The sequence below is a fragment of the Myotis yumanensis genome, unplaced genomic scaffold (genome assembly GCF_028538775.1).
Source record: "Myotis yumanensis isolate MYYU_CA2020_CCGP unplaced genomic scaffold, mMyoYum1.0.hap1 SCAF_7, whole genome shotgun sequence".
NCBI lineage: Eukaryota > Metazoa > Chordata > Mammalia > Chiroptera > Vespertilionidae > Myotis > Myotis yumanensis.
The window spans coordinates 83,686,257-83,698,821 of NW_027223758.1; the positions used below are offsets into that span (position 1 = coordinate 83,686,257).

At 39.7% G+C, this 12,565-nt stretch overlaps 1 protein-coding gene across 3 annotated transcripts in view; it reads right to left on the reverse strand.

The window, feature by feature from the left end:
- DYM (dymeclin) overlaps window positions 1–12,565 on the reverse strand; it is a 243,199-nt gene that overhangs the window by 45,102 nt on the left and 185,532 nt on the right. For all 3 annotated transcript variants that reach the window (XM_070421132.1, XM_070421134.1, XM_070421133.1), the window contains one exon: window positions 1,402–1,584. In XM_070421132.1, the coding sequence (XP_070277233.1) occupies window positions 1,402–1,584 (183 nt within the window). The remainder of the gene's footprint in view (window positions 1–1,401; window positions 1,585–12,565) is intronic.

A 12,565-nucleotide genomic window follows, 5' to 3' on the forward strand; every position in this document is an offset into this window, starting at 1 on the left:
GGTAACCCTATTTTGTCCTGCTGCCTATTCAGCCAGATCATTTCATCTTATGAGTTAGATGGGAGGCATGCGTACCACTGGCTAATAGAAATTTGGCCACTTGAAAAACACTCGTCTAACTCCTTCTGCAGAAGTTAAAAGTGCTCCAAGGTTAGTCACTCCTGTCTCAGATAGTTAACATTGCTGAATGTCTTAATGAAAAATATCAACTCTCAACTCCCTGTCAGCTAAAAATAACAGTGGATTCATAGTGTCCTTTCCCAATACTTTCCAAGGTTAACTTTATGAAAAAAGAAATAGTAAAGACTTGCTTAAGCCAAAATTTCAGGGGCATTTAGGGGAGGGAAGGTAAAGTGCTGAAAGAAGCAAAAAGTAGAGATGTTATTTATATCTCTACCATGGCATTTTTTTCAAAACATGTAAAAAGAGTTTAAAATGTTTCTGAATAAATTTCAGAATAGTGTGCCCAGCACTATTTTGGATGGCAATATTCAACAAAAAGTTGTTGGAAAGCTTGCTCATTTGGAATCTTACTTAGGTTTATCCAAGTGAATGTTGAAAGCACAGAGTTTATAATGAGAAGACCTGGATTTAAGGTCTGTCTGAGTGACTGACTAGCTAAGTGACCTTGAGCCAACCTTTTTCCTATCATGTGCTGCTTTGCTTCAATGGGATGGTTGAAGATTCAGATGAGATTGTGTATATGTAAATAACTCACAAGCAAATATGTAATCAGTATCTAAGACAATGATTCTTAGGCTTGGATTTGTGTTAAAATCACTTGGAAATCCTCTCTCAGCATCTAAGTTTTCTTATCTGGGATAACGGTTAAATATATTTTAGGATATCCATAATATATATATTAAGATGTGAGATTTTCAAAGAATTGATATTACATAAAAATGTTAATGATCTAAATGTTAAGTAATATATATGTGTGTGTATATATGTCTGTGTATATGTTAAGTAAAACATATATATGTGTATACATATGTCTGTGTATATAAGATATACACACACTGCCGAAGCCGGTTTGGCTCAGTGGATAGAGCGTCGGCCTGCGGACTGAAGTGTCCCAGGTTCGATTCCAGTCAAGGGCATGTACCTGGGTTGTGGGCACATCCCCAGTGGGAGATGTGCAGGAGGCAGCTGATCGATGTTTCTCTCCCATCGATGTTTCTAACTCTCTATCTCTCTCCCTTCCTCTCTGTAAAAAATCAATAAAATATATTAAAAATAAAAAGATATACACACACTGAACGCAACAATTGTTATAGCAGAATAGAGGGCAACTATAGTTAATGTTAAGGAGATTCTATTATAGTTTTTATCAAGGTTTATTAAACTCCTCTACTTTAATACTTAAAAAAGAACCATGATAAACACCTCCATGACACTTACCAGATCAATATTTTGCATTATATCCTGAAATGAAGGATGAGTTCGGAATTGCTCAAAGAGATCTCGTTTGTAAAGCAGTGCGTACACCAAGTTTGGGTTGTGGTGAAGAGAAGTTGCCAGGCAGGAATTGATGATCTCTAACATCATTCGAATCACTTCCTCGATGACATTTAGGTCTTGTGCCTGATAAAGAAAGAAAATGCCCACACAGGGTCAGTGTTTTACTCCTTGACACAGACTTAATTGGAATGAGAGCCATAAAACTTAAGAGCCATTATGAATACTTTTGTCAGGTTCTTTTCAATAAAAGCTCTATCCCAGTTCCCAATTTCTAGCAGGGAACCTGGCGCCAGTGTGCTACCTCCTCCCTGGCACCTTTGGTTGACTCCCGCACACAGGGATCGAGCCTGCAACCGAGGTAACATGCCCTTGACCAGAATCGAAGCCGAGACCCTTCAGTCTGTGGTTCAGTGCTCTATCCACTGGGCCAAACTCACTAGGGCTCAGATGGTATTTAAAGAAGGTTGCTATTGGATTATTTTCCATAAAGATTAAGTGAGGTAGCACTTATAAAGCCCTTAAAACAGTGTGTAATCCATGGTAAGTACCACGTGAGAGCTTTTTAAATATAAAAACAGATACATTAAAGTATTTTAAAGGATAAAAGTCATTTTAATTTTGGACATATTACAAAAAAGAACAAAAAAGATAAAAATGCCTTTAGAAAGTTAATAAATTAATTCAATTATTATAACTGCCAATAACTTAGAAATCACATTTCTTAGTCTTAAATATAAGCCTCCAAATTCCATTTCTATTAATTTACAAAACTGGTCCTTTAAAAAAAGCCAAATCAGGTCCTTCAGAGGACAGTGTATAGGAAAATTGACTTACATTTATGGTATAACCAAGTTTTATAAAAAGACATGCTTTTAAAAACTAATTGTTTCCTCTGTACTGTTAAAACTAGCTTTGTCAGAAAGCAAATGTCATGGCTAACTGGTGGAAGAGCAACATACGTGCAGAATATTGCACTTTCTCATTCATAGTATTGTATTTTTAGAATACACAGCTTCCATTCCAGGAATGGATCCCAGGTCAAACAGACTTTGTCCTCAAAAAGAAAAACAACAACAACAACAAATCCCAAACAACCCAAAACACACACACACACACACACACACACACACACACACACACACACACTCTTTATCGTAGAAAATCTCAAATGTAAAGACAAGGACCTTGAGAAAATGGTCCTGTTTTCTGTGGTTCTGGTGGTTTTTGTAAAGGTTGGTAATGAACACCGAGCAAGTCTTGTGCTAAGTAGTGATTTCATGTCAAAGGGACAAGTTGGCAGTTGTGGGAGTATCTTACCCTGTCAACAGCGCTCATGGTTGCCTCATTATATAAACTTCCTTTTCCCTTTTAAGAGTGAATTTATACAGTTAAATAGTTTCAAATCATTTATTTTTAGTTTCCTTAAGAGAAGCATATGTATCTTGTTTGTATTAGTTTTGGGGGGATTCCAAAAGAGTTGTCTAAATTTCCTGTATTTTTAGCAGAAAATAAAACCTTCAACAAAATTAATGGGACGCTGCCCAAGTGGGGAAGTGGGGGAGGAAACGCACAGGCAGGCCTCTTTCTGAAGTTAATGTGCAAATGGCCTTCGAATCCAATCATCTGGTGATAGACCCGTGTTATCTTTATGTTGTTAATTCACTGGCACATACACTGAAAAGCTTTGTAACCACGCTATTTCTAGCCAGAACTGGATCTGTCCCAATGTATCGAGCTTCTTATAGCAAGAACTAGCTTTCTATTACATGCAAAATCACAGCTGAAGAATAAGTCCTGTGACCAGATGAGACAATGTGTAGCCTTAATAATCCGGGGGGAAGGAGAGGGCATCAGCAAGCAGTTATGGCCCCATCGTTCTTGGGGAGGGGGGAGGGGGGAGGGGGGATGTAAAACGTTGTGCTCTTTTTCTTCCCTCTGTGGACAGGTCTTGGCTGTGGCCCGCACGACTAAACTAGAACCCTGGGAAGTCTGTTATTTAAAACACCATTACTGGTGGCAGGAAGGCAAGATAATGGTGGCTGCTAGGGGTCACTGGCTAACTTTACATGTGTTTCCATACTTGGAAAATAGCCAGAGAACTCACAAAAGAGGAATGTTCTCATTGAAATCCAACTAAGTTGCAGCCCCCAACAGTCATATCACCTTAGCAGGCGCTTACACTGGGCAGGAGGTGGGTGAGAAGAATGCTTCTCCCGTCTCCCCAGGCCCCTCCGGCAAGCAGAAGAGAGTAGGCATGCACCTGAGCCCAGAATGTTCCAAAATTTAATATTTTGCTTTAAGAATTAGTGTTGATTTCCTTTCTCCTTCCAAATATATTAGTGTTTCATTATAAAAAGAAATATCCTTTCACTCTATAAAAAAGTAATATCTGAATAAAATAATTCTCTAGGAAGATGTATCTTTTTTTTAAAATATATTTTATTGATTTTTTACAGAGAGGAAGGGAGATGGATAGAGAGTTAGAAACATCGATGAGAGAGAAACATCGACCAGCTGCCTCCTGCACACCCCCCACTGGGGATGTGCCTGCAACCAAGGTACATGCCCTTGACCGGAATCGAACCCAGGACCTTTCAGTCCACAGGCCGACGCTCTATCCACTGAGCCAAACCGGTTTGGCAAGGAAGATGCATCTTTAAAAAAAATCTGATAGCCTCCTGAGTGCCTCCTGAGTGCCTCGCCCCAATCTGAGCTACCAGACCCATTCTAGTCCCAGCTCTGCCAATCACGAGCTATGTGAGCTTCGGTAAGTCACTCAACCCGAGCTGCAGTTTTTTATTTGCAAAAACAAGTGCTTATGAGATTTTAAAAATTCCCTCCTACTTGTCTTAGTTCCCATTAAGAATGTAGAAAATATTGAATTTAGAAAGCAAATTTTATTAGAATAACCAAAAATGTGATTAATGTAGAAAAATCTTTAGGGTGACTTCAAACTTCAGTAAAATCCAGAATTTACTTTAGATGACCCCAGCGCCTTAGATAGAGTTATTATTAGTTTAGAAGGAAAACTGCCAACAAGCTTTGAGAGTAAAAACATATAAGGTTAGCCCAGCCAGTGTAACTCAGTGAACGTCGGCCCATGAGCCAAGAGGTCACGATTCGATTCCTGGTCAAGGCACATGCCCGGGTTGCGGGCCTCAATCCCCAGTGAGGGGCGTGTAGGAGGCTACTGATCAATGTTTCTCTCTCTCATCAATGTTTCCACCTCTCTATCCCTCTTCCTTTCCCTCTAAAATCAATAAAAATGTATTTTAAAAAAGTAAGTTAGTGTAACTAGGCTTAAAAAACACACACATATGAAGCTAAGTCTGAAAATCCTTCTCTAAACCAAGGAACCTGCTGGTTCTTCTATAACTCACTGTTTTCAATATCTGTTAATGATTTTTTATACTGTTAATGCACAGACAGGAAGTAATCTCGATAGCAGTGGTTCTCAACCTGTGGGTTGCGACCATTGGAAAACACATATAGCATATCAGATATTTACATTACGATTTGTAACAGTAGCAAAATTACAGTTATAAAGTAGCAACGAAAATAATTTTATGGTTGGGGGTCACCACAACATGAGGAACTGTATTAAAGGGTCGCGGCATTAGGAAAGTTGAGAACCACTGCTCTATAGGCTTGTATGCCATGGACTCACATCAGAGACCTGTGAGGCTTGGCGTCCTTTTTTCATTCTTTCCTGGGAAGAAAAGCCAGTGGTGCTAAGAACAGCAGTAAAGAGTCATAGACAGGGGAGCGATAACCCTGAAATTAAATTAAATAAAAAAGGGAAAAGGAGGAGGCTGCGTGCCAGTAGAGAGAAGTTGTCGGTTGGGTCCCAGCCCCAGTTCTGCCACGGACTGGACACGGCACCTTCCAGCCTCGGTGTGCACCAAGGCGCAGGGAAAGAGCTCTCTGCAGGGGGCTCTGTGAGGGGCCCAGACTGGCTTATGCTTGCGATGTGGAGTGCAGCGTGCCTCTCCTGCCTCCCCAGCGGAGAAGCCAGTTAGTTCAGTGAGTCGTCAGTCTTCCTAAAGCCACCAGGGACGGAGGATGCTGCTGCAAGGCAATCAGTGCAGTGCAGTGCCCCAGGGACACGTCCCTCCAAGGAGAGAAGGAACACAGCACTCCCTCGCTTCTGCAGAGCACAGGCGGAAGCAGTGGTTCCACAGGCTCGGGGAAGAAGAAGTCAGCTAATTTCAATGAATTCCTTTTTTAAAATACATTTTTATTGATTTCAGAAAGGAAGGGAGAGGGAGAGAGAGATGGAAATATCAATGATGAGAGAGATTCACTGATTGGCTGCCTCCTGCACACCGGCTACTGGGGATGGAGCCCGCAACCCCAGCACATGCCCTTGACAGGAATCGAACCTGGGACCCTTCAGTCCACAGGCCAACACTTTATCCACTGAGCCAAACCGGCCAGGGCAGAATTCTTAAAGACTAATGGGGTCCAGAAAGATGGAGCCGTAGCTATAGTAGAGTCTGCACTCACTTAAAGCTCTTTCCCACCAGCCTCCACCAGAGAACAGTAGCTGAGGGTCAACACCATGACATGCGCGGTGTCCTAAGCATTGGGAACAGGTACCGAGCATATAGGTTAGAAGCAGTTCTTACTCGTATTTCACCTTGGAGTTCTAACATCCTGTAAGGCAGACATGTCTCAAAAAAGCTTTTTTCTTTTCTTCAAAATATGTAAGAAATGTAACATTTGAAAAAGGGAACAAAAACTTATCGTTTTTACTTGGAAATAATATTGCAAATATAATTGAGGGATGCTGAACCTCAATCTAGATACCAAAAACAATTTTCATGGATTCAAATTAGGAGCAATTATTCTGTACATTAAAGAATCCCTGGCTTTACAGAAAATTGGCCAGCGTGTAGAAGAGGAATTCTGTGGCACAGCAGTTAACAGCCCAAGCTCTGACCTTGATCCAGTCAAGGTCAATGGCAATGAGGGTGACTCAGTCTACTGCTATAACCTGATTGGCCTTTGAATCTTATTCTACTATTTACTGCTTACGTGACCTTTGGAAAAATTCTAAACCTTGATTTCTTTATCACCAAAATTGTTATAGCAGAGTGGAAACAAAAAAATGTCTATATAAAACACCTACCCCAATGCCTAACGTGCAGTAACAGCTCGAGAAATTGTTGCTCTTACTAGTAAAAGCAATAGTAATAATGAATGAAAGTTTCCTACTAGATATTTATGTACTTGGGAGGTATATTTATATTTACTCTATCAGGCACTAAGTCAAACAATTATGTTTTCTGACTTGAATTTTTACGTCTATTTAAAGAGAAGTGCTTCCATGACACTGAAATTTAAGTTTTAGAACAGGTGTGTGTATTACAATGAAATGCACTGAACTAATGGCAAATCTGAGCTCTTTTTAAAAAAATATATATTTTGTTGATTTTTTACAGAGAGGAAGGGAGAGGGATAGAGAGTTAGAAACATCGATGAGAGAGAAACATCGATCAGCTGCCTCCTGCACACTCCCCACTGGGGATGTGCCCGCAACCAAGGTACATGCCCTTGACCGGAATCGAACCTGGGACCCTTGAGTCCACAGGCTGACGTTCTATCCACTGAGCCAAACTGGTTAGGGCAAATCTGAGCTCTTTAAGAACTTATACGTTATTGTTACACTAAAATACCTCATTTCCCTAGGAAATATGATGTTAAAAAATATTCCAAGTCTAATGCTGAATATCCGTGACCTTTGACTAGAGACAGTTGATTTGAAACCCACTGCATCATAATCATATTCCACATAATGACCAGTTGCTTAATGACTGGGACCAATGCCTACACATTTTGTCCAAACAACTGCCATTGCTCATGATTCAGTCAAGGTCAATGGTAATGAGGGTGACTCAGTCTGCTGCTACAATTAGAGCAAGGGATCACTTGAAGAAGTTGCCATGGAAACTGTCTATCGCCCAGCAATGACGATTCAAAAATTTTGAGAGGTAATCCTGTATTAAATTTGCAATTTATTTCTTGTGGCAGAAACTAATTTTAAAATCAGTTTGAAGGTCCTTAAAGTAATGGAGAATGCTTATTACAGAAAGAGTTACTAAATGAGACATCTTCAGTCTAAATGTCATTGGAGTTATATTTTCAAAAGCTTCAAATGCACCCCAAAACATATAAATAACCCAATTTTTATCTTGTTATTGTTTGTGATACAGGGTTATAAAATAAAAATGTTTCATTCATTATCATCTATTTAAAAATATTTTTATAGATTTCAGAGAGGAAGGGGAAGGGAGAGAGAGAGAGAAACATCAATGATGAGAGAGAATCACTAATGGGCTGCCTCCTGTACGTCCCTACTGGGGATTAAGCCCACAACTCGTGCATGTGCCATGACCAAGAATTGAACCGTGACTTCCTAGTTCATAGGTTGATGCTCAACCACTGAGCCACACTGGCTGTGCTATCATCTATTTCTGTATTTCTATCATATGAAATCAGTTTTGGGGAATGGAACTTAGCATGTGTAACATTTATAAGGGTCTGACTTAAAATGACTCACCTTAGGATCACAGTTTAGCAACCAATGAAGTCATGAGTTGGGGCTGCCTGTCAATTTTACTATTTTTTGGGGTAAGAAAAAGATGCCTAATTTTATTTTGTGGATTTTTCTGAACAAAAGTTTGTAGAAACAACTATCAATATGTAAAAGATAAAATGTAATGTAGCATGAATAAAATTGATATTAACTTGGGAGATATATTAATTGATATTAACATAGAAATACAGAAAAAAAGCTATTAAAAGAATCTCTTCAAAATCTAGTTGGCAGGAAGGACTATAATCCCCGCCTTTCCTTTCTTCTTCTGCATTTTTTATTCTACTTGTATCAATTTGGGAATAAGGAAAATATTTTGTTACAAGAACAAAATGAAAAACAATCAAAACACATTTAGGCATACATTGTAATAAGAAAACTTGCAAGCACTAGTATAAATGGCAACAAAGCTAAAATTCACTTGGTAGCCTTTTCATAAAAGTGATAGTACAAGGAAGTACTATAACGAAGATGCAGCTTTTTCTACAATATGTAGACAATTAAGTGACAATTTAATGATAATTCTCTTTGGTCAGCTGTCCTATAAGTCACAGACAGTTTTGGTTTTTCTTTAGTGAAAGGAAATTCATGGTTTCCTTAAGGTCCAAAGTCAGAGTTGTTATTAGACATTCACTAGCTCATGTGGTATATGTGAATCACAGATATGAGGTGCACCAGAAAGATCGCACGGGGAGTCAGGTGAACACAAAATCTCAAATACCAAACAACAACAAATGGCAGTGTAAAGTCAACTTTAGAATATACAGTCATCCCTCAGTATCCGCAAGGGATTGGTTCCAGGATCCCTCCAACCCAGGATACCAAAATCTGTGGGTGCTCAACTCCTTCATATAAAATGATGAAGTATTTGCATATAACCTACACACATCCTTCCATATACTTTAAATTATCTCTAGATTACTTATAATACCTAATAAAATGTAAATGCTACACAAATACACTGTAGTGTTACACTGTGTTGTTTAGGGAATAATGACAAGGGAAAAAGTCTGTACATGTTAAGTACAAACAAAGCCAATCATTGCAGGCCCAACTACATAACACACATCAACATGTTAGCTCCCCACCCCCTAAATACTTCCCACCTGAGGTTGGCTGTGAAACCTGTGGGTATGGAGGGCCACCTGTAGTTGCTTTCTTTTTTTTTTTTTTTTTTTTTACGTACATTCTTTTTTTTTATTATTAAATCTTTATTGTTCAGATTACATTTGTTCCTCTTTTTTTTCCCCCCATAACTCCCCTCCTCCCAGTTCCCGCCCCACCCTCCGCCCTCACTCCCCACCCACTGTCCTCATCCATAGGTGCACGATTTTTGTCCAGTCTCTTCCCGCATCTCCCATTCCCCTTTCCCCCCCAAGAATAGTCAGTCCATTCCCTTTCTATGTCCCTGATTCATTATAATCACCAGTTCATTCTGTACATCAGATTATTTATTCATTTGATTCTTAGATTCACTTGTTGATAGATGCATGTTTGTTGTTCACAATTTGTATCTTTACCTTTTTCTTCTTCCTCTTCTTAAAGGATACCGTTCAGCATTTCGTATAATACTGGTTTAGTGGTGATGAACTCCTTTAGCTTTTCCTTATCTGTGAAGCTCTTTATCTGACCTTCAATTCTGAATGATAGCTTTGCTGGATAAAGTAATCTTGGTTGTAGGTTCTTGGTATTCATCACTTTGAATATTTCTTGCCATTCCCTTCTGGCCTGCAAAGTTTCTGTTGAGAAATCAGCTGACAGTCGTATGGGTATTCCCTTGTAGGTAATTGAGCCTCTTTCTCTTGCTGCTTTTAAGATTCTCTCTTTGTCTTTTGCTCTTGGCATTTTAATTATGATGTGTCTTGGTGTGGTCCTCTTTGGATTCCTTTTGTTTGGGGTTCTCTGCGCTTCTTGGACCTGTAAGTCCATTTCTTTCACCAGGTGGGGGAAGTTTTCTGCCATTATTTCTTCAAATAGGTTTTCAATATCCTGCTGTCTCTCATCTTCTGGCACCCCTATAATTCTGATATTTGTACGCTTGAAGCTGTCCCAGAGGCTCCTTACACTATCTTCGTATTTTCGGATTCTTTTTTCATTTTGCTTTTCCGGTTGGGTGTTTTTTGCTTCTTCGCATTTCAAATCTTTGACTTGAACCTTGCGCTCCTCTGGTCTGCTATTGGGTGTCTGTATAATATTCTTTATTTCAGTCCATGTATGCTTAATTTCTAGTTGGTTCTTTATCATAGCATCGAGGGTCTCATTAGTTTTCGTGAGGCTCTCATCAAGTTTATTGGCTGCTTCTAGCACATTATTGCAAGCCCTCAAAATTGCGTTTTTTAGCTCTATATCCTCCATTTCTGTCATGTTTTTTTTGTCTCCACATTTTTTATGCTTTCTTGGTGCACCCCCTTGTGGTCTTTGTGCGCAGTCTTGTTCTAGTTGAGCCTTAATTGTTGTAGTTGATACTAGAGGGATTTGACCACCAGGCCGACTGGCTGTGAGAATCAGCTGTGGGAAAACTTCTATCCTCTGGGGAGGTGCTAATCTAGCCTTTGCCTGAGGCAATCCAGCAAATGGCTCTGCGCAGGGCTTGGGCGGGGCGGGATCAACAGGGCAGGCGGAGGGAGCAGTTATGGCTGCTCTCAGTCCCTTCCCAGAGGCTCTGCTTCTCAGAACCCCAGCAACGGCTGCAAACCTCGGAGAGAAAGCTGCCCTCACGTTTCAACTGATGCCAGACAATCCCGCTTCTCCCGTTTGAGTCTGAGTCCCTAGAGACTCGCCCAGATCTGGATCTCAGAGTCTGAGACTCCCTCCTGATTGAAAACGACAACCGCGCCCTCAGCCACCAGCCCGCTTTGCGCGCGCACCTTTATATTTTCCACACTGTGCCTCGTCTGAGCCTCGGTATGCTGTTCTCTTTCCTCTAGTTGAAGAGTCTCTCCTCAGCCAGCTTTCCTGTGGTTCTGGGTGATGTCCGTTCCGTCTTTTAGTTGTATTTTTGAAGTGGTTGTTTGCGGCAGCAGTCTCTGGTGTTTACCTATGCCGCCATCTTGGTCCCTGTACCTGTAGTTGCTTTCTTAATAAAAATTCCTCTCCAAGCAAATTTTTTAGAAAGCAGTTTTTTTTCCTTGTATGTGTCTGATTTATATTTAGGAAGCATGTTGTGACATTATTTGAACTAATTTACTGGTTATTATTCAGCAGTCATTGTTAACTCTAACGCTTTGGTATGCCAACAAGCCAAATAAAAGGATGATTATAACTTTCTTAATGACTTCAACTTTATGTCAATTAAAATTTGAATAAATTGGATGAGGAAGCAGACATGTTGAGAAAAAAATACAAAAACTGAAAGACAGACAAATAAAGACAGAGGGAGAAACTAAAAATGCATTAACTGTGCAAACAAAAAATAGCTACAAAATGCCTTTTACAAAAGGTCTCAAAACAGTTGCTCTCTGAATACTCCATACACTCCTAAGAGCTTTGGGAACAGCAAAAATACGAACACCCACCCAGTATTCTGTGCTCCCTGTAATTTAGGGGCCGTGGTAGGTCTTGTTCAATGTACTTCAAGGAGCTGGGTAAGTTTGTTTTGTTTTTTAACTCCTTCAGGTTACCAGGCTAACTGATGCATTTAAATCCTCCCCACAGCTACCATTAGCCAACACGACATCCCAGATGAAATCTGTCATGTCAAATACTGAATGACGGTGTTATGAAAAGCACTGGATGAAAGCAGTGACCAATGGACACAGTCCCTGCCTGGGTGAGGTTCAGAGTCCAGTGGGAGAAACTGTCAATTGTGGGAAATGCTGTGAAGGCAAAGGAAAGGGAGAACAGGGAGGTTCAGTAAATGCAGTGTAGACCGAGCAAGACCTGAATAAAGCAGCACAGGAAGTAGCCTGCTGAAGACAACACATTACAATGCTTTTAAGGGTTCGGTCAGTGTCATTAGAGACTTCCAATTAAATAAGGAAAATATCAGAAGAAGAAAATGCCCAATTGTGGAATGCATAATTTATTAGCAGTTTGAGCCAATCTCTCTTGAACTACCAAAAGTCAGACTATGCTTAATAGCATGAGGGTGCCAATGAGCCCCGAACTTTACAGGCTAAGACTTGGAGGATAATATACTAAACTCATTTTTGAAAATGATCCCAAATATTTATTGTACATAAGGTTTCCTGTTCTTATTTTTCTTTTTTCTAAACTTTTGTCTTAATTTTATCAAAGTAACAAATGAGTATAATTTAAAAGTCAAGAATACTACTAGATTTGAAACAAAAAAAAGGGCAGTCCTCGGGACCAATCTTTTCTTTCCCCAAACTCCCACTCCCCAGAGGCAAATATTTTAGCTACTTCCTCCTACATCTGTCTTCTTATTCTGAAATAATGTGTGTTAGTATTTTTTAATTTTTAACTTTCAACTATCTATTGACTTCTCAAAAAATGAGACTTTTCCTCTTCTAAATTAATTTTAGAATCAGCTTAAATTTTCCTAAA